General features: G+C 40.7%; 1 protein-coding gene across 5 annotated transcripts; it reads left to right on the forward strand.

The window, feature by feature from the left end:
- The first annotated feature begins 1,257 nt into the window (after positions 1–1,257).
- LOC147214639 (signal transducer and activator of transcription 5B-like) lies at positions 1,258–19,011 on the forward strand. Of its 5 annotated transcripts, XM_086140569.1 has the most exons (20): positions 1,258–1,418; positions 2,747–2,802; positions 3,020–3,154; positions 4,680–4,836; positions 5,196–5,285; positions 5,424–5,598; positions 5,970–6,100; positions 7,811–7,962; positions 10,479–10,634; positions 11,518–11,697; positions 11,865–11,952; positions 13,124–13,246; positions 13,412–13,504; positions 13,652–13,858; positions 14,573–14,667; positions 14,912–15,054; positions 15,523–15,678; positions 15,791–15,842; positions 16,698–16,802; positions 17,456–19,011. In XM_086140569.1, exons 3-20 carry the CDS (start codon positions 3,027–3,029, stop codon positions 17,577–17,579), a joined length of 2,355 nt encoding a protein of 784 aa, XP_085996695.1. In that variant the 5' UTR covers positions 1,258–1,418; positions 2,747–2,802; positions 3,020–3,026; the 3' UTR covers positions 17,580–19,011. The 5 variants fall into 5 exon arrangements, with proteins under 5 accessions (XP_085996695.1, XP_085996692.1, XP_085996693.1 ...); XM_086140566.1 differs by lacking the exon at positions 2,747–2,802 and having other exon boundaries at positions 3,002–3,154; XM_086140567.1 differs by lacking the exon at positions 2,747–2,802.
- Positions 19,012–19,641: the final 630 nt, after the last annotated feature.

The following is a 19,641-nucleotide window of genomic DNA, read 5'->3' on the forward strand; positions in this document are numbered from 1 at the left end:
CCGACATGTCCATTGAAGTCTGCACCAATGACCACTCTCTCATTTCTGGGAATATTCTGCATCACTTCATCTAACTCATTCCAGAACTTCTCCTTCTCTTAAGATTCACATCCCACCTGCGGGGCATAGCCACTAACAACATTGAGCATCACACCTTCGATTTCCAGTTTCAGACTCATAAGTCTATCTGACATTCTTTTCACCTCTAGGACGTTCCTAACAAACTCCTCCTTCAAGATAACTCCTACTCCATTTCTCTTCCTTTCAGTACCATAATAGTACAACTTAAAGCCTGCTCCTAAGCTTCTAGCCTTACTACCTTTCCACCTGGTCTCCTGGACACACAGTATATCCACCTTCCTTCTCTGCATCATGTCCACCAACTCTCTACCTTTTCCTGTCATAGTCCCAACATTCAAAGTCCCTACTCTCAGTCCCAGGCTCTTTCCTTTCCTCCTCTCTCTCTGCTTCCGAACACGCACTCCTCCTCTTCTTCTTGTTCTTGTTCTTCGACCCACAGTAGCCCAATTTCCATTAGTACCCTGTAGGTCATCAGTACCAATGGCGGTCATTGTTAACCCGGTCCGCGACCGTTCCGGTATGGTATAGTTTTGGTTGTCTCGCATATTTGGTTTTGGCAAAAGTTTTACGCCGGATGCCCTTCCTGACGCAACCCTCTGCATTTATCCGGGCTTGGGACCGGCACAGGGAGACACTGCTCCGTGCCCTCCCAAGGCAGGCTTGGAGAGGCACGGGCCAGTGCCGCCCTGAGGCTGCATTTCTCTTCGGCTCATACTGCACTAATAAATTATTTATTTATTTATTTACATATCATTTAACATAATTTTTCATATAATCTGTTACACAGCATTTAATGATTTAATGTGAGCAACACACTCACCAATGAAAACCAAAACCAACGTTTCAGTTTGACACATCTGGGCGCGGCCTGGAGGATGGAGGAGGGGCTGCGAGCGGAAGAAGGACGCTGGTACTACTACAGGAAGCTAGCGGACGTTAGTTTGCATAAGTCCGGAAATGTGCTGCTATCATGCATAAAATGAATGTAGGAAAATAAATTATACATATCACAAACGTCTATCACAGGAAATTATATAATGTGAATATGTATGTATATGCGGAAAGACAGCAAAAATACTCAAAAGTCTGACCAGGGCAAAATTACAGAAATAGTTCATTATGTTTTGAAATCTATAATCGGAAGTCGCTATTAAATTTCAGCGCTGGGATTCACTACTGGTAAACAGCAGATGCTTTACTCACGGGCTTAAGTTAACAATGTAACTCTTACGTCAAACAACTTGTTTGAGTCTTAAAAGTTGTGTTAACGTAAATGTATGCCTTGTCCTACGATTACCTATGGTTTTACTGTAAGGTTGACTGCAGCCTCTTAAAAGGTAAGTTAAAGACGTAACTATACAAGAGGTGTGGCGCAAGTGACGGTTTTCGCAAATAGCTGTCATACCGTATCAGTGAGCTCGACTCCGCTAGCAAAATGATAGCACAGGTTAGCTAAACAGTCTCACTTTGTGTATACCCACAAGTAGATTGAATGTATCTTAAATTCGCAACTTTCGCTCCCGCGTATTCGTAACGTAAAAACAGGAACGCTAGTTTAAAATGTTTTTGCACACAAATCCCGGTTATCAATATGTAGACTTAGACTATTTCAATATATGTTAGCACGCTAATGTCAAGCTATCTCTAAAACTTAAAGTGGAACGCGTTCCTGTGCATCCCGAGAAGGCAACACAAAAACAAACGGGTAAAGTTATAATTCATGCATTATTGTCGTTCATATTTTACCCAATATTTGTAATTCCTGTCAAAAATGCGGTGTCAAATACGTCCACTAGCTGCTCTTGTGTATTTTGCTGGAATTCACTACCGTACTTTGCAGTTTTCGTTCAAAAAATTTTATCTCCCTGAATTTGACATCAGAAAAGAAATGATTTGCTTTAAAGAGCCAGTGACGCTCACGTCATTAATTTAACGAATGTGAAATGGCACAGTGTATTGACTATTGTCGGGTATCACCGGCAGCGCTATTTTAAAGTGTTTAAACCATACCCTGAAGTATTTAAATGATAACCCTGGCATACCCTGCATTGAGAGGAACAATATTGTTGTTTCAAAGATGAAAAAGAAAGGAGGATTAAAATGGTATGCATATAAGTCAGGTTTGCAACACATTAACAAGCTAAATATTAAAATAAGCCCCAACCCCCATGCCCTAAAAACCGATAGTCTAAACACATGCAAACATGAATATGTACATAGAGCTAGTGTAAATCCAGTTTTATTTTAAATATCTTTGAGTTTTTTTTCCATACATTCTACTATTATCAAGTACATAATCCTTACATATTAATTTAAATCACCTTTAAATAATTCCTAACAGATCTTCGTTCCTTTCCTGTAAATAAACGATACATTATTATAAATATTCCAGATCTTTGTTGCTAATTTGCTGGTAGTTTGTCAAAAAAATGTGTGTAATTTGTTACAAATGTTCATGACATTATCTGCAGATATTTTCTGGTCCCAACTAACTGAATTTAAAGATTTAAAATGTAACCAAACAACTACTTGAGTAGCCTTGTCAGAATGAATAATGTACTTTCTGGAACACTTTTGTTTGTAGATGGTTTACATAATTACCAGTGATTTATGCATTGCATTGCATTCGTATGGTTAATCAGTGAGATTTTTTTTTTTTTCATAGTTAAAAGCAGAGATCAACTCACCACACACCTCCCATTTCAGGGAATAAATATTGTGGTATGGTGTTTATTTTCTCCCAGGAGTTGTTTGATTAATGCTAAAAACTGAGTAAGGTATTTGCCATCAATCCAAAAATCATATTGTTTCATATTCTTCTTCTTCATATCTTAATTTTGTCTTACCTATCAGTAAAGTTTCACTTTAGTTGCCTTTGGTTGCCTTTCTATTTTCATTTCTTGCACCCTGTTTTATTCAGGTTCTCTGGCTTTTCCAGGAGCACCATGGCAATGTGGATTCAGGCTCAGCAGCTGCAGGGCGAAGCCCTGCATCAGATGCAGGCGCTCTATGGCCAGCACTTTCCCATTGAGGTGCGACACTACTTGGCCCAGTGGATTGAGAGCCAGCTCTGGTATGAAATAGTCTGTGGTCCTTTGTTGTTTTCCCAAACTTTGAGGGTTAATGTCAATGGAGGCTGTGGCACTGAGTTATTTAAGCAATTACTGTCTCACTTGAACCAGACAAGAAGAAAATCAAACACATGTGACCACATTAAGAATAAAAATTGCTATTGAACCATGTGCAAAAACAATAACTAATCCACAGACTATATTAAGCAATCACTTGAACAGCAGAATAAAGCATCATGATAACAAAAGAGACGTGGATATCATATTTTCAGAAGTTCTACTGGCAGCAACAACTTGTCACCTCTGCACTAACTTTGTGATAGAGCAATGTAAAAGGGGAAATGTTTTAAGAACACATTTTATTGCTTTTCAGTTCCTTACAATTACTCTGTAAGAATTAAGAATTTATTGTATCAGGAATGAAACACCTGTTTTCGTCAATTTGCTTACATCCATGGCCTAATATTGTTGAGGATTTGGTAAGAATTTTTTGTTACAGTAAATATGATGCCTTTGGAGTTATATTTAAAAGTAATCAAACCTAGAACTACCTGCTTGTATACCAACAAGTAGCACTATGCTGATTAAAAATGAATCTAATCTGAAAATTTAATCACGGTCTTTCATATTTGCCAATTATATAAAATTGTCGACCAGTGTCCAGTATAACAAAGGAACAAAGTCAACAAATTACCAAGTATAATTTCCAAATATTTCCCTTTGTTCAAGGATTGAACTGGGCACATGCCATACAATTAGTATTTAGGATAGTTGACAGTTACATACTACATAGCTCAGGGGTTAGTGTGGTTGTCCTCTTCCTAGCCTGTTGAAGTGTTTTTGAGCAAGACACTGAACCCATAACTGCTGCCCTGGCTCCGTTCAGTAGCTGCTTTCTACTTATGGTTCATCCATGATGGGATAAATGCAGTGGTCAAATTCTACTGATGTTGTGCTTTATGTATAACTGAATGTGACAATAAAAGTATAATTTATTATATAATTCTGGAGTTACAGTTGATAGTTCAAAACTATATTCAGTGGCATTTAACGTAACCATAGGACTATTATTAACATTTAGATAAAATAATATATGAATATAGAAAGTCGTTATAAAATACTTAGGGTAAAAAATGTAAATGTATTTAGTTTAGGAACACCTTGTTGGTGTTGAGTGTCCTACAATACGGCTCACCCAAAATTAATGAATAAAATAATAGAAATAATATTAACAATAGTTCAATTTATACTTTATAAAGCCTTTTGTCCACCTTAATGTTTTTGCTGGGAGCTGCTAAAGGGAGACTTTCCCCTTTTACCGACAAGAGAGTTACAGAAGTTGTTTTCAGCAGTTAAATGAGAAACCATTTGCTGCAAATTTAAGACCCGGTTTGAAACAAAGTCTGGATTACTTTGAGAAACTGGCTGTTATGGAGTACTTGTGTAACAAATGTTTACTTGTCATTGCCTCTCTCTCTCTGGAGAAAGAGAAATTCATTCCTGTAATGAATAACTGCTGGTTATTAGGGATTCAGTGGAGCTGGATAATCCAGCAGAGGAAGCCAAAGCTAAGCGTCTGTTGGACAACCTGGTTTCTGAACTGCAGAGAAAAGCCCAACTTCAGGGTGGGGAAGATGGCTTTCTCCTCAAGATCAAGCTGGGCCACTATGCAAACCAGCTCAAGGTAACCTGGGTCTTGTGACATCTTTCTCTGTTATGGGCGCCGATACATTGCAAGTTCACGCTTGGACATAAGGATGAACTGATTGTATAGGTAAAAGTTGAAACCTGTACTGCAAAATCATGGTCATATTGTTGGACATAGTGTGTTTTAACTTTTGACAATGGTGTCTCTTTCCTGAATTGTAATCCTCCCACATAGCATATGATAATTCCATGCTTTTGCTGGAGCCAAGGAAGCAATTGCAACACCTGGAGATGTATGATTTATAGCTGTAGTACCACAGAGCTTCATTTTGAGTGCACGCGTACGTGTGCGTGCGTGTGTGTGCGTGCGTCCGTGCATGTGTTATATCTTTGCAGAGCACTTATGACCGTTGTCCCTTGGAATTGGTGCGCTGCATTAAACACATCCTGCGCTCCGAGCAGAGGCTGGTTCATGAAGCTTCAAATGTAAGGGGGAAGGGGGAAAGGGGAAAGCGCTATCAATTAAAGAATGCTAAGTAACGTACCTTAGATGTGCCATGAGATTGATAGAAGTGAGCTGAAACAAAAAAACAAAAATCTTGAGATGGTTGTCTTTATATGTAGGCCAGTTGTGGCAGTGGACAGGCCATGGATACTCTGTCCCAGCGCCACCAACAAATCAACCAGACCTTTGAGGAACTACGTCTGGCCACCCAGGAGACAGAGAATGAGCTAAGGAAGTTGCAGCACAGCCAGGAGTACTTCATCATCCAGTACCAGGAGAACCTGCGCATCCAGGGTGAGGATCACAATCATGCAGATGTGTTTGCATTAAATCAGAAGATAGCTTTGTCTCACTTCTCATTACTCACTAATTGTCTGGTGGACTTTATTATAGCCTGACTTTGGCTGAGAAATCTGAGCACAACGGAGGTTAAACAGGCTTAAAATATTGCCTAAAATATTAAGTTTTGTAGTTGTCAAAACTATCCAACAATTTCTTATATTGTTGTTATCTTTGTACAAAAAGGTAAAATTTGAGTCAAGATTTAATTCAAGATTTTTTTAACTCCTAAATAGCCACATTTGTTGCAGCAATTAAGTGTAGGTAAAGGAACTACAGTCAGAGACTAGCAAATATGGTGTCACCATAATTTCTTCCTTTATTAGCCCAGCTGAGCAATCTGGCCTCCCTGCCCCCAACTGAGCGTACCCAGCGAGAAACCACTCTGCAGAGCAAGAGGGCCACTGTGGAGGCCTGGCTAACCAGGGAAGCCACTACACTACAGAAATACAGGCTTGTATGAAGAGGGTGATGATAATATTGGGTTGATATGGAAAGACAATACAAAATCCTGACAATTGCATGGCTGTTGTGCTACCAGTATGTGTTTGGAGAAATTTAATCTCTGATGCCCAACAGGAGTACTTAATATATCTTAAAGATGATAAGTAGTTAAATTCCTTTACCAAAGTGATCACACTTTGAATAAAACTTACATAGTACAGAGGTCAACTTTGAATTTACAAACATTTGAAAATGGTTGTTCCTTATGATTACCAAAATCTTTTTCTCTCAGCAACCGGACTTGATTTGTTCCCTTGGATGTTTCATATGTCTTCTGAAAGGTTTCTTCAGTTTGAAAATGTGGGGCATTTCTGAATATAAACACCAGGGTTGGGTGTGGGGCTCAGTTGTGATGGCTTGTTATGCAAATGGTGGAGTTGTTGTAATGGAAGTGTGGTAAGGTAGGAACCAAGGTATATCTTCTTGAGACATCTCTCGATCATAATTTGAGAAGTTGTAGCCAGAATTCTCAGAGTGCAAATCAACATCTATATTGTGGAGACAAAAAAATTGTGATTGTGATCACAATTGTGATGCTAAACTCTGCAGTTCATCCACACCTGAAGGACAAAGGCCACTCCTTCGAAGACAGTCCCCAATTTCGGCCAGAGAAGATTTGAGAGAGGAGTGAAAGAAGCTATCTTTGTCAAAACTGAAAAACTGAGACACAACATTTTTGCCTACTTATAATGCTGTTTTGGAATCCATCCAATACTTAGACATAATGGACCTATCTGTACCCTCAAAACCACATGGAAAGATCCAGTCGAACCAGAACCAGGTAACTATCACCTGAGCATCAGTCCACGTGATCCAAGGGGTGTTTCCACATTGTTTCACATTCTGAGACTTTTGGTGACACCTTTTCAAATTTTAATTTAGATATGTCCTCTGAAGGTGTACCTTTGATCCCACCTAATGACACCCCCATTAGCACATCGACCCCCTTCGACCAAGTTGCTACACAACAACTCACTCATTTGCTTAAAAAGCCATCGTAACTTCAACCACTCCCCAACCCTGATGGCTACATATGGAAACCCCCCACTTGGATGAGAGGTGAAATGTTGTCAAGGGAAGAGAATCAAGTCCACTTGCTAAGAGAAGATTTAGTCAAGAATAAGGAACAAGCTTTTTTTTCGGATGTCCATTCGAGCTAGAGAAGCCTTTGAGACGAGAGGTGAAAAATTTTCAAGCAAAGAATATCAAGTCCAGTTGCTACAAGAAGAAGATTTTGACAAGACTTGACCATGACCTGGATGACTGAGAATTTTTTTCTGGACTGTCTTTCTTACTCTTTGTCAATGTGATTTCACAATAAAAGCTAATTTATCATTGCATCTCCCCTGCAAACAGTCAAGTAGTAAATTTGCAAAGACAAATTTACACATTTCCAAAGAATGGATTTTTTTGCAAAGAATGGATCAAAAAGTGATTGGATTTGTATTTTCTTCTTTTGTAAAAACAGTATAGTTTATCTCAAAAAATTTCAATTTCAAAGTGAACCTCAACCAAACAAAATACACCAAGCAATAATGTGGCATTCTTGCGTTATGCTTGTAACCATCACATCACTAGTTTTGTACTTCTTACCGCTGTTCTTCCCTGGAGGCTATGTTGATATCCAGACTGTTTGTCAGCATATCTTTCAATGTCTTTTTAGGATCTGTCAGAACAACACCAAAAAACCCTAGCCTTGCTGAGGAAGCAACAGACCCTGATCCTTGATGAGGAGCTCATCCAGTGGAAGAGGAGGCAACAGTTGGCTGGCAATGGGGGTCCTCATGAGGGGGGTCTGGACGTCCTGCAGTCATGGTACCCACTATGTGTGCTTATGAAATTTGTATTTAGTCAAGTCAGTTTTCATGTATATAATGCCCAATCACAACAGAATTGTCTCACAACAGTTTAATATGATAGTCATTGTTAAGTGCAGCACAATTTAATAAAGGTATGTAGAGTAGGTATAGACCATTCTCTTTAGAATTATTAACAGAGACCACCCCCCCATTAGGTCTAATTCTTTGCATGCAATATGGAAACACTCTTTGCATAGTAATGAGCACAAAAAAAGTGAAACTGTATAGAAATTATTACAAATCTTGTCAAAGTCCCTATCTCCTTGCCTGTAACAAATGAATGTATGAGACAGTAAGAAATAGATATCATCACAGAATAACACCCATGGATACAAAACTCCGTGAGCTGCCACCTTACCGTGGTGGAGGGGTTTGCACATTCCAGTGATCCTGGGATCCAGTGATCCAGGATCCAGGGGCTTTATGCCCCTGGAAGGGTCACCCAAGGCAAATAGGTCCCAGATGAGGGACTAGACAAAGTGTGACTCATAAGACCCCCATGAAGACGATAATCATTGGACCTGGTTTTCCATTGGACGCGGGTCACAGGGGCCCCTCCCTGGAGCCAGGGGCAAGGCCTGGTGGTGAGTGCCTGGTGGCCAGGCCTTCACCCATGGGGCGCAGCCAGGCACAGTCTCTTCCCCTGGCTTCCACCACCCACATGGCCCTTCATGTGGGTGGGCCCCAGGCCTCTCGAGACGGGCTTGACTCTTTTGTTTTTTTTTTTTTTTAATTCCGGAGTTGGCCCCGGTAAGAAATGCCCGACAGCGGTGGGCATATTGATTGCCCCCCATCCCGGTAGCTGCGGGTTGGGGTTCAACCCAGTGGACGAGAGGGTAGCCTCCGTGCGGCTTCAGTGGTTTCTGAGGCAAAAACTCTGGCGTGGGAGGAATTAAGGAAGACCATGGAGAATGACTTCCGGTGGGCGTTGAGGAGATTCTGGTCCACCATCTGGCGGCTCAGGAGGAGGAAGCAGTGCTAGTCAACAATGTGTACACTGAGAGCGGGATACTGCTGACCTCAACTCAAGATGTAGATCGGTGGCAGATATACTTCCAAGACCTCCTCAACCCCATTGAAACGCCTTCCAATGAGGAAGCAGAGCTGGGGAACTCTGGGGCGGACACACTTATTTCCGGGGCTGAAGTTGCAGTCAAAAAGCTCTTCAGTAGTGGGGACCCAGGGGTGGACGAGGTCCGCCCTGTGTTCCTCAAGGTTCTGGAAGCTTTCCAGGCTGACACCTCTACCACATTGGGCGGATGTCGGGGACAGCGTCATTGGACTGGCAGACTGGGTTGGTGATCCCCTTTTTAAAAAGGGGGAAGGGAGAGTGTCCTCCGACTACAGGGGGATCACACTCCTCACACTTGTATTTTGTGGATCTGAAGAAGGCATTCGCCCATGTCCCATGGGCAATCCTGTGGGGTGTGCTCCAGGAGTATGGGGTACTGAACTCCATCATACGGGCTGTTCAGTCCCTGTATGATCATGTCAGAGCTTGGTCTGCATTGCCGGTTTTAAGTCAGACCCGTTTCCGGTGAATATTGGACTCTGCCAGGGCTGCTCTTTGTCACTGTTTCTGTTCATAACTTTTATGGACAGAATAGGCGCATCCAGGGTGTCGAGGGGGTCCAGTTTGGTGGCTGCAGGATCGAGTCTCTTCTTATTGCAGATGATGTGGCTCTGTTGGCTTCATCAGGCCATGATCTACAGCTCTCACTGGAATGATTCGCAGCTGAGTGTGAAGCTGCCAGGATGAGGATCAGCACCTCCAAATCCAAGACCATGGTGCTCAACTGGAAATGGGTGGAATGCCCTCTCCGGGTCAGGGAAGGTCCTGCACCATGTAAAGTTCAAGTTTCTCGGGGTCTTGTTCTCAAGTGAGGGAAGTATGGAGTGGGAGATAGAAAGGCGGATTGGCGTGGCGTCTGCAGCGATGCGGATTCTGTTCCGTTCTGTTGTGAAGAGACAGCTGAGCCAAAAGGCGAAGCTCACAATTTACAAGTCAATCTACGTTTCCTCCCTCACCTAAGGTCACAAGCTGTGGGTAGTGAATGAAAGAATGAGATTGAGGACATAAGTGGCCAAAATGACTTTCCTCCGCAGGGTGGCCAGACTCTCTCTTTGAGATAGGGTGAGAAGTTCTCATCGTCCTCATCTGACTCCTCTGCATATGGAGGAGTCAGATGAGGTGGCTTAGGCATCTGGTCAGGATGCCTCCCGGGGGAGGTACTCGGGGCGTGTCCATCTGGGTGGACACCGTGGGGAAGACCCAGGACACACCTGAGAGACTATGTCTCCAGGATGGCCTGGGAACGCCTTGGGTCCCCCTAGAGGCTCTGGACCATTGCAGGGGAGAGGGAGGTCTGGGCCTCACTGCTCTGGCTGCTGCCCTTGCGACCCAACTTTGAATAAGCGGGGGAAGATGGATGGATACACTATGTCCTTATAATTCCTCCCATTGTCTCCTAGGTGTGAGAAATTGGCAGATTTGATCTGGCAGAATCGGCAGCAAATCCGACGCTGTGAACATTTAACTCAACAACTTCCTCTGCCAGGGTCCATGGAAGAACTGCTAAGCAAGCTCAATGCTGACATCACAGACATTATCTCTGCCCTGGTGACCAGGTGAGCCAAGGTTGCTGTATTGAAGCCCAATGCCTAATGATGTAACAATAATTAATCTTGAATAATTTCTCATGGTGAAATTCGTTCTCTGCCATTAACCCATTATGGGTGAACCATGAGGAGTAGGCTGCCATCCACCACTGGACCAGTGTATTGCTCAACATCACACTAAAAGGAGCTGGGAATCGAACCAGGAATGTTTGGTTCCAAAGAAAACTGCTCTAACTCCTGCACCACTCCACCCCTAAGTGCTAGATGTCCTCAGTGCTCATTCAACCTGGGTGCCCTGCAAGGCTTAAACCCTGGAGGCTCCAATGCAGCAATTCTCGGTTACTTGAATCATCTATATTCACATTCAATGATTAGATCAAAGCAATAATTCAGTTTGCCGAAAGTCAACAAAGCTAGTGCAAGACCATGGGAAGTCTTGATACACTTCTTGATACACAAATGCCCTATATTTTCCTGAGATTACCAGTAGCCATTCACCATTAGGTAATTTACCATTTTGGAATATTTTGGTATCACTCTAGTATTTTGTTTTGGGCCATTTGTCAAACAATGGAGGTGCATAGTTTTTTTCCCCTAATTTTGTTTATCTTTGTATGGAAGTGGTACTGCTTTCGACTCAGTGGCGTGGCGCAGGGGAGTAAATCATTTATCCTTTGAACTGAACAGTCCTGATTCAATTCCAGGTTCCTCTTAGCCTATCAAAGTGTTGTTGAACAAGACACTGAACACCTCCCCTTTTGCCGTTCACTAGCCGCCTTTTGCTATTAGTCCATCCATGATGGGGTAATTCAAATTTGTTTTGCTCTATATATAACTGAATGTGACAATAAAGGTCTTCCCTCTTTGTATCCTTACCTTCTTTTCTTCTCAGCACCTTTATTATTGAAAAACAGCCACCACAGGTGTTACGGACACAGACCAAGTTTGCAGCCACAGTACGCCTCCTTGTGGGAGGGAAGCTCAATGTCCACATGAATCCACCTCAGGTCAAAGCTGTCATTGTTAGTGAGCAGCAGGCCAAAGCACTGCTGAAGAATGAGAGCACACATAGGTGGGTGTTAAACAACCAATCAATCTGTAGGAGATGATGACATGATAAAGTGTAACCACCATACTTGAGGACAGCTATGACCATGTGGACAAAATGTTTCCGGTGTTTTTCTTCAGATCAAATGTATTTCCAGCTTCACAAACTGAGGTACTTTTTTGTGTTGGTAGTGAAAGCAGCGGTGAAATACTCAACAACAACTGTGTGATGGAGTACCATCAGGCCACTGGAACCCTCAGTGCGCATTTCAGAAACATGGTAAATTACAGGACTACTTTAACCACATGAAATAATGATCTCCATCCATAAGTGTGGTGGTTTTGGGACAAATGCTTACCTCTGGGTGAATTGTTTTATGTTACTGTTCCTTTTGACGTCCAGTCCACAGCGTGGCTCTTTTCCTGGTAGATTTACTGCTCTGGTTGAGCACAAGTTTGTTTGAGGTCAGCATGGGAGGATGCCATACCTGAAAAATCATGTAAAAATGCCATGGTGTAGACATTTGTAAAGGTTCTCAGTCATCCAGGTCATGGTCAATCATTCTGATGAAAATGGTGATGACGTATCACCTCTCATCAGAGGGGCTTCTTCAGTTCCAACAAACTATCATGAGTGTCTAGCATGTAACTTCCGGTTTCAGGATTTGGGCTTGGCAGTGGTCTAGGTTGAAGGTTTTTTTTTATCTTAATGAGTGAGCTGTGCAGGAGCTGGGTTGAAGGGGGTTACTATGCTGATGTGCGTCATTATGTGTCTGTTGGTTTGGGGACTCAACTGAGTTGAAGTTAGGTAATTATGAGGCAAATTTGTTGACTGTGCAAAACAAGTGCAAACTGCAAACAAGTCCACTACGTCACCTGGGCTGAGGCTCAGGTGGGAGTTGCTTGGGGCTGGTTTGGGTTGTTGACCTCTTCTAATGAGTTGTAGTGTTCAGACGGATTTGTCGGTGTGTGTATGTTGATCTGGCTGGGGTCGGACCTCAGTGTGGCATTCCATATAGGTGAAAGGATGTGTCAAAGGCCACTTCCTCTGTTGAATGAGGTTCTGTACAACTTGGAGGCTGCTGTCTTCAAAATAGTGGCCTTTCTCCTTAACCTGTAATTAGAACATAATCCTATCCTGAAAAGGCGGCCATCCTTATGTGTTGCGCCATCTGTTTGTGCAGTAGTTTTGTCTCCCCAATGTAAAGATCATCCCAGTCTTATTGCACTTAAGGGTGTTGAGCATATTGAAAACTACCTTGATTGATTAACGGATTTGGTATCACCCCCAAAGCTGGATCTTGATTTCTTAGTTTCAGTACCAATAGAAAACATACATTTAAGAAAAGGCTACAAAAAAGACACCGCATTTTCAGATTAAAAAAATTCTTCTTTAACATGAATCAAATGTTTTCATCTCCACTCTTGGTACTTCTGTTTGTTTTTTCAAGTCACTGAAGCGCATCAAACGTTCAGACCGCAGAGGTGCAGAGTCAGTGACAGAGGAGAAGTTCACGGTTCTCTTTGAATCACAATTCAGCGTTGGAGGCAATGAGTTGGTCTTCCATGTCAAAGTAAGTAGATATGAAATTACTCATTGGCAGTTCAAGTTCAACCCAAGTTTGCAGTATTGTCTAAACCTCATATTCTGATGTGTTAAGCATGTATGGATTCCTTAATCTCTCATCCCATCATTAAGTGTTAATGTGTTGTCCTTCTTGTTTGACTTCAACATGCAGACATTATCGCTGCCTGTAGTTGTCATTGTTCATGGCAGCCAGGACAATAATGCCACAGCAACAGTCCTGTGGGACAACGCCTTTGCTGAGCCGGTGAGCTCTTGCTAGAGAGCCTTTTCTTTGTTTGTCTATGTTAAGTACACTTGGTCTAATGAATTCAGTGATTCTGTCAAACATGGAAAGTTCAACAACCACATGGCAATAATTGAAGCGCTTCCACCCTATTCCTGGTTGCATCAGGGCAGGGTACCATTCATCGTGCCAGACCGCGTTCTGTGGTCACAACTGTGTGAGGCCCTTGACATGAAGTACAAGGCTGAGATGCACAGTGGGCGTGGCCTGTCAGAGGACAACTTGGTCTTTCTGGCACAGAAAGCATTTACAAGCAGCAGCAACAACCCTGAGGACTACCGCAACATGACCATATCATGGGCTCAGTTCAACCGGGTGAGGACATATCACTCATATAGCTCTAACATTTTGTCAAAAAAAGATTTGTCCTCCAAATGCATTCCATTTGCCCTGATATATACTGACGTAGTACATAGCTGAAACAGTTGGCCATGTTTCTACACAACCTCTTGGAACCCTGACTCCTTAGTATGTAAATACATAACATCCATATCCTGGACTTGTTGATTTCATTTGTACAGTTTTATAGTTTTTTGGCAGACTAGTGGAAGCAAAAGCAAATGATACACAGTATTGTGAATGAAATACTGAGCCACCGTGTAAGAAATCCAGACACAAATAACTAATTTACTTCTTAATGTTTATGTGGTTAGAGGTTTATATACAGATATGTTTGAAACAAAATCAGCAATTATAACAAGGTGCAATGCTGAAAATTAGGGATTGCAATCTGAAAGCATTGTGAATGAATCTAGTAACATCTTGAACTTCCGCATTGGGCCAATTGTGATCCTCCAGTGATCCACTTGGAAGTGCTCCAGGGCTGTAATTTAACTCTTGATAACAGCCACAAGCAAAGTATTGGTATCTATTCCATCAAAGACCTTCAAATCTGTAGACAAAAAACTATGTAAAAAGCAAAGGCCTGTGTCCAAGAAGGATAATACAGGGATGAAGATGGAATCTTATTTCTGGCCAGGCAAATTAATGTAGCTGTCATTTGCTGACAGTAATGCCAAAATTATGCAGGAAAACTTACCTGGACGCAGCTTCACCTTCTGGCAGTGGCTGGATGGAGTGGTGGAGCTTATGAAGAAACACCTCAAACCCCACTGGAATGATGGGTAATTGTTCATATCTTATGTTGTTGTTTTTCATGAAATTTGTATCATGTTGACTTGTAATGAAAGCAATTAATGACAAAGGTAACATAAGATAAGGAATAGTAAAATGTTTCCACAAATGCCAAATTTTACCGAAGTCATTCGATAGAACTGTTTTTGAAAAAAATGCTTTGTAGTGTTCCTCTTTTTCATGGATTATATAGACCAATTATCATCTAGTAAGTGTTTGTTTGTGTTGGTGCAGTGCCATCCTGGGCTTTGTTAACAAGCAACAGGCACAGGACATGCTGATGTCAAAACCCAATGGTACCTTCCTGCTGCGATTCAGTGATTCTGAGATTGGAGGCATCACCATTGCCTGGGTAGCTGAGAACCCCAAACAACCAGGTACCTATTTTTTTGGCAGCTAGATTCCATTTCATGCAATTAACACACAGCTGAAAACATATACAGAGCACAATTGCTGTAATGCAACATTTATTTATTTATTTTTCTTCTTCCGCCAAAGGTGATTCTCCCTGACTGTGCCATTAATTCTGTTCTCATGCACAAAAAACATGAAACAAATAATTATGTGTTCAGTCCCAGTCAATGGATATGTCTGTTTTCTAATTTTTACGTGCCTCGGTTCAAGGACCTCTCATTTAGAAATTATTTTAGTTTGAAAAATATATCTCTTGTTCAGTTCTCCGCAGTATTCTTGCAGCACTAGCTAATACCAGCTCAGCAGGCTTTGCAACACTGGCCTAGACCAAAACAAAAACCTAGTCCCTCATTACCTCTGAAAAAAAAGAGACAATCAACTCAACACAATTCATTGGAAACATCAGTCATCAATTGTTCTTGTCTGTGTAGGTGAACGGCTTGTATGGAATCTGCTGCCTTATACAACCAAAGATTTTTCCATTCGCTCTTTGGCTGACCGGATCAGTGACCTGAACCACCTCCTCTTCCTATATCCAGACCGACCCAAAGATGATGTCTTTGCCAAGTACTATACCCCACCACTCTGTATGTATTCTGGCCTCATCAAATTGTTCTCTTGATGTTCTGTGTTTTGTTTACTGAAATAATTGTCAAGCCTAAGATGAAATGCTTTGAGGATGTTTGTACCTCCTTCCAGCAAAAGCAGTGGATGGATATGTTAAACCGCAGATCAAGCAAGTAGTGCCAGAGTAAGTTTCTGTCTCTTACTTCTAACAACCCTATACCATTGATGTTTCACTATAATTCAGTTAGATATTTCATTGGATTGACACTTTCCTCAAATATTGTTGCTGTATGCAATTGTAATCTAGTGTGTGTGTGGTTTTTACAGTGTAAAAAGCTTACCGTCTTGTGTTTCAGTTGGTAATCATATTTCCCTTGTGGGAACCCTGAGATCCTAGTCATCTTATCGATATAAACCTTTTCCGAGGAAAAACAAATAAAAGATTGGAAAATTGTGGCAAACCTTTCAATAGTCCACTGATCTTTAACATTCTTGTTCACACTCTTGATGTTCATCGACTTGGATCAGATCCATTCCTATAGAAGTCTAAGTTCCAAACGTGCCTTGCTATAAGTACAGTGCACAGGGATGTCATTTGAAGTTAGCAGGCAGATTTTCCTTGGTGTAATTACATTAAATCAGACATAAATTACGGCAGTTGGAGCTTCCATATGAGAATCTGTTGATTTTGTTTTAAAGACCAGCCAGATTTCTTTATTGGTGATTTGGTAGGCCTGTCATTAAATCCAAATTCAAGAAAAAGAAACAATTATATAGACAGCACAACGATAAAAATTCAACTACTGGTTTTAAACAATTCAGGATATATTGTATTTTGGTGGAGGAATGTCTTAGAGACTTAAAGTCACAAGTGTAACAGGCTGCCACCCACTTATTTACATTTTTAGTTTATGGTAAGTCCATAAACTAAAAATGCTCTCAAAAGAAGTATTTTGGTTCTAAAGCTGCAACAATTGCATAAATAACATGTTGTCTAATGTAAAGTAATGTATGTCTCTTTTCCTCTTTTCCATGTAAGATTCACCACACCAAACCATGAACCAAGTGGAGCCACTCCCACTTTTATGGACCAGACGGCCTCTCCTTCAGTAGGCCATCCAAACTTTGGTGCCTACCCATCTATGTGAGCATGCATAGTTTATTTTCACAACTGAAACCAAGATTTAAAAAAAAAAAAAAAAGATGAGAGAGAGAGAGAGAAATCTTTGTATGTCTGACTCCACTAACCTTATTTGATACAGTATTAAAATATGTTGCAAAACTCAATTATTGATTTCTGCTGCTGGATATTATCACTTGTCATTTGTGTCGTTGCAAAACACTCCCACAGCAATGGCAGTTAACTTGCCGTTCCAATGCATTTCATCTAATATGAATGACAAAGCTGGCAAAAAATCACCACTGCCTTTTACTGTCAACCTGTTTTTGGATGGATATGATTTACTGTATATCTCTTTCATTTATTGACTTTTTTCTTATTTTTCCTATTTATCTGCTATTGATCCATACAGTTTATTTTACTGGTGCACAATCTGTCAAGTGATTGAATAATGTCCTGAGCAGACAGTGGTCTATAAATTGCAATCACAAGGAAGGACATTCTGGGGATGAGGTACCTTCACATGAACCCATTAAGTTATTTGGAGAAAGGCTAATTTGGATACACTAAATAAGTTCTGAAATAAACCATTAAACACAGAACTACTGGGACTCTTATTTCTTTCTTTTCATGATGAGTGCTCCCATAAACATCTATTGTGAAATTTTTCCTTTCAGGAGCGATGCCATGTTAGATGCAGAGGCAGACTTTGACCTTGAGGACACCATGGATGTGGCTCGACATGTGGAGGAGCTCCTCCGCAGGCCCATGGCCAGCCAGTGGAACACCCAGCAATCCTGAACCAATAGAAAACTGGAGTTGTTAATTGCCTGCTCACAGAAGTCACTCTGGCAGCTCCACATATCAGTGCCTGGTTCCAGCTGTCTTTGAACAATAGAGAGCAGACAGGTCTAGTATTGACGAGCTACTTGTCTCAGAATGTTGCCAGGAGAGAAAACCTGAGTCAGTGGTGGTAGCTTTTGACTGTTGTCTCCCTCTCGGCCATCCCACTCAGGGCTTTTCCACACATGCTTGACACACACGGGGAGATTTTTGCATCAGGAATTCATGGTAGAAAAAAAGGGGCGTATTTTAAATTTCTTAATATTTGGTAACTTCATACTTATTAATTCAGTCTATTTCATCAGCTTTTTTCAATGGAGGGTTCTTTCAAATGATTTTTTTCTAAGCATCCAATAAGTATACCTATGGATTTATTCAAAAAGGTTTGGCGTATGACCATTATTATTACTTAATAGCAGCCAATTAGAAGTGGAAATCTTCTGTTAATTTTCAAAGATTTTCTTTAAAATTTGTAAGACAGTTTCTGCTCTAAGGACTCTCTAGAGCTACTGGATCCCTAAATCTAATTTCAATCCTGGCTGTGACTTAAGTACCATTGTCAGATTTTAGAATTATCTTTTCTTGCATGTTGCAAAAATCTTCAATAAAGCTGTATACTTATTGTATGCTAAATTCACTGACCACCTACAGTCATATGCTAAAGTATACCAAATATATTTTCAATCTTCATTTAAATCTAATTAATTTAATACAAGAAAATCTGTTATAAATTACTATCTCAACTATCTTATCTGCCTGTGTTTTGAGACCGTATTTTATTTTTGTGGTCTTAGTTTGTGCAGCTTGCTTAATGCATCAGTCGGTTATCTTATGTATTAGAGGAAAAAACAACAAGGCAAATTTAAGAAGAGCTTAATATTGCATTATTGCATGATTAGCTCTTCCATGTTCTAATGTTTATCTCAAAAAGAGTCCCTATAAATTAGTTTTTCTCTGAAAAAATAAAAAGGGCTATAAAGAGGGAAGATATTAGCCTGCAGTTTAATCATACACCAGTAATGTTTCACACATTTGTCCTAATGGCTCATTACAGTGGAAAATACCCCAAACTGCTATTTTGGAGCCAGAAAACCAGGAAGAAATTCTTATCTATAAGCATTAACTAACTTGTTTATACAAGTTGGGTCAAAAGCAGGATTTATAATGGGTTTCAGGAGGGACTTTAGTTATCTTCCGCTAGCTCCTACTGGTACTGTTATTATTGATAAATAGTCCCTCTAAAATACACATGCTAGAACAAATTATATTATTTTTTATTTTTATATAGTGTTCAATTTTGATTTTTGCCCACTTGACTCTGTAGCAGGAGCTGCTTTCAATGAAAAGCAATTTCCCCCTGGGGGAATCAATAAAGTATTCTGATTCTGAATTGTTGGCCATTTACTCTACATAATACCAGCCAAAAGAAAAGACAGAAATGCCCTTGACGTGCCTTAGAATTAATAATGCTGTGATGTTAACTTACATTTTTTGCAGCTTTTGTGACAGTTCATACGCTCAGATGTTTCAGTTGTGTAGCTTTTAATTGTTTCCCTTCTTGTGTTTACAAAAGAAAATAGATAACTTGGTTGTTTTCTGAGAGTATACGTTTAAAATATTCCAGTGGGAAACTGACAGAGGATAGTTAATTTGGATGTTTTGTAGCATATAACCAGGAATATAAATTGAATGTTCAGTAATTAGTAATAGTACTGGAGCTTTCTGGAAAATGTGTCTTATTTAAAATGATTAATACCCATGTAAACATATTGCTCCATGCTAATCTAATGTCCAACAAGAGTCATGCTACAGCAGATTGACCCGCAATAGCACTTGGCTCCAAATTTGTTCCTTTGTCCAACCTGACCCAGTGTCCTCTGGAACCTGGCACTGAGGTTCATTGCAGAGTCTTGAAAACTACAGACGTGTCAGCTCGAGGTACATGCGCTTTGCTTGATCAAAAAATTATTAATAAAAAGTGAATGTGTCTTTCACTTATTATATAGAGTTGCTCTAAGGA

Source organism: Fistularia commersonii, chromosome 33 (assembly GCF_037954325.1).
Source record: "Fistularia commersonii isolate RoL2024-O1a breed Wild chromosome 33, RoL_Fcom_v1.0, whole genome shotgun sequence".
In the NCBI taxonomy this organism is placed as follows: domain Eukaryota; kingdom Metazoa; phylum Chordata; class Actinopteri; order Syngnathiformes; family Fistulariidae; genus Fistularia; species Fistularia commersonii.

Excerpts from the sequence above, each read along its gene's own strand:
- LOC147214639 (XM_086140569.1), top strand. The coding sequence starts at position 3,027 with ATGGCAATGTGGATTCAGGCTCAGCAGCTGCAGGGCGAAGCCCTGCAT. Across the intron at positions 10,635-11,517 it reads ATCTCTGCCCTGGTGACCAG|CACCTTTATTATTGAAAAAC; the intron begins GTGAGCCAAGGT and ends TTTTCTTCTCAG. Across the intron at positions 15,679-15,790 it reads GTACTATACCCCACCACTCT|CAAAAGCAGTGGATGGATAT; the intron begins GTATGTATTCTG and ends ACCTCCTTCCAG.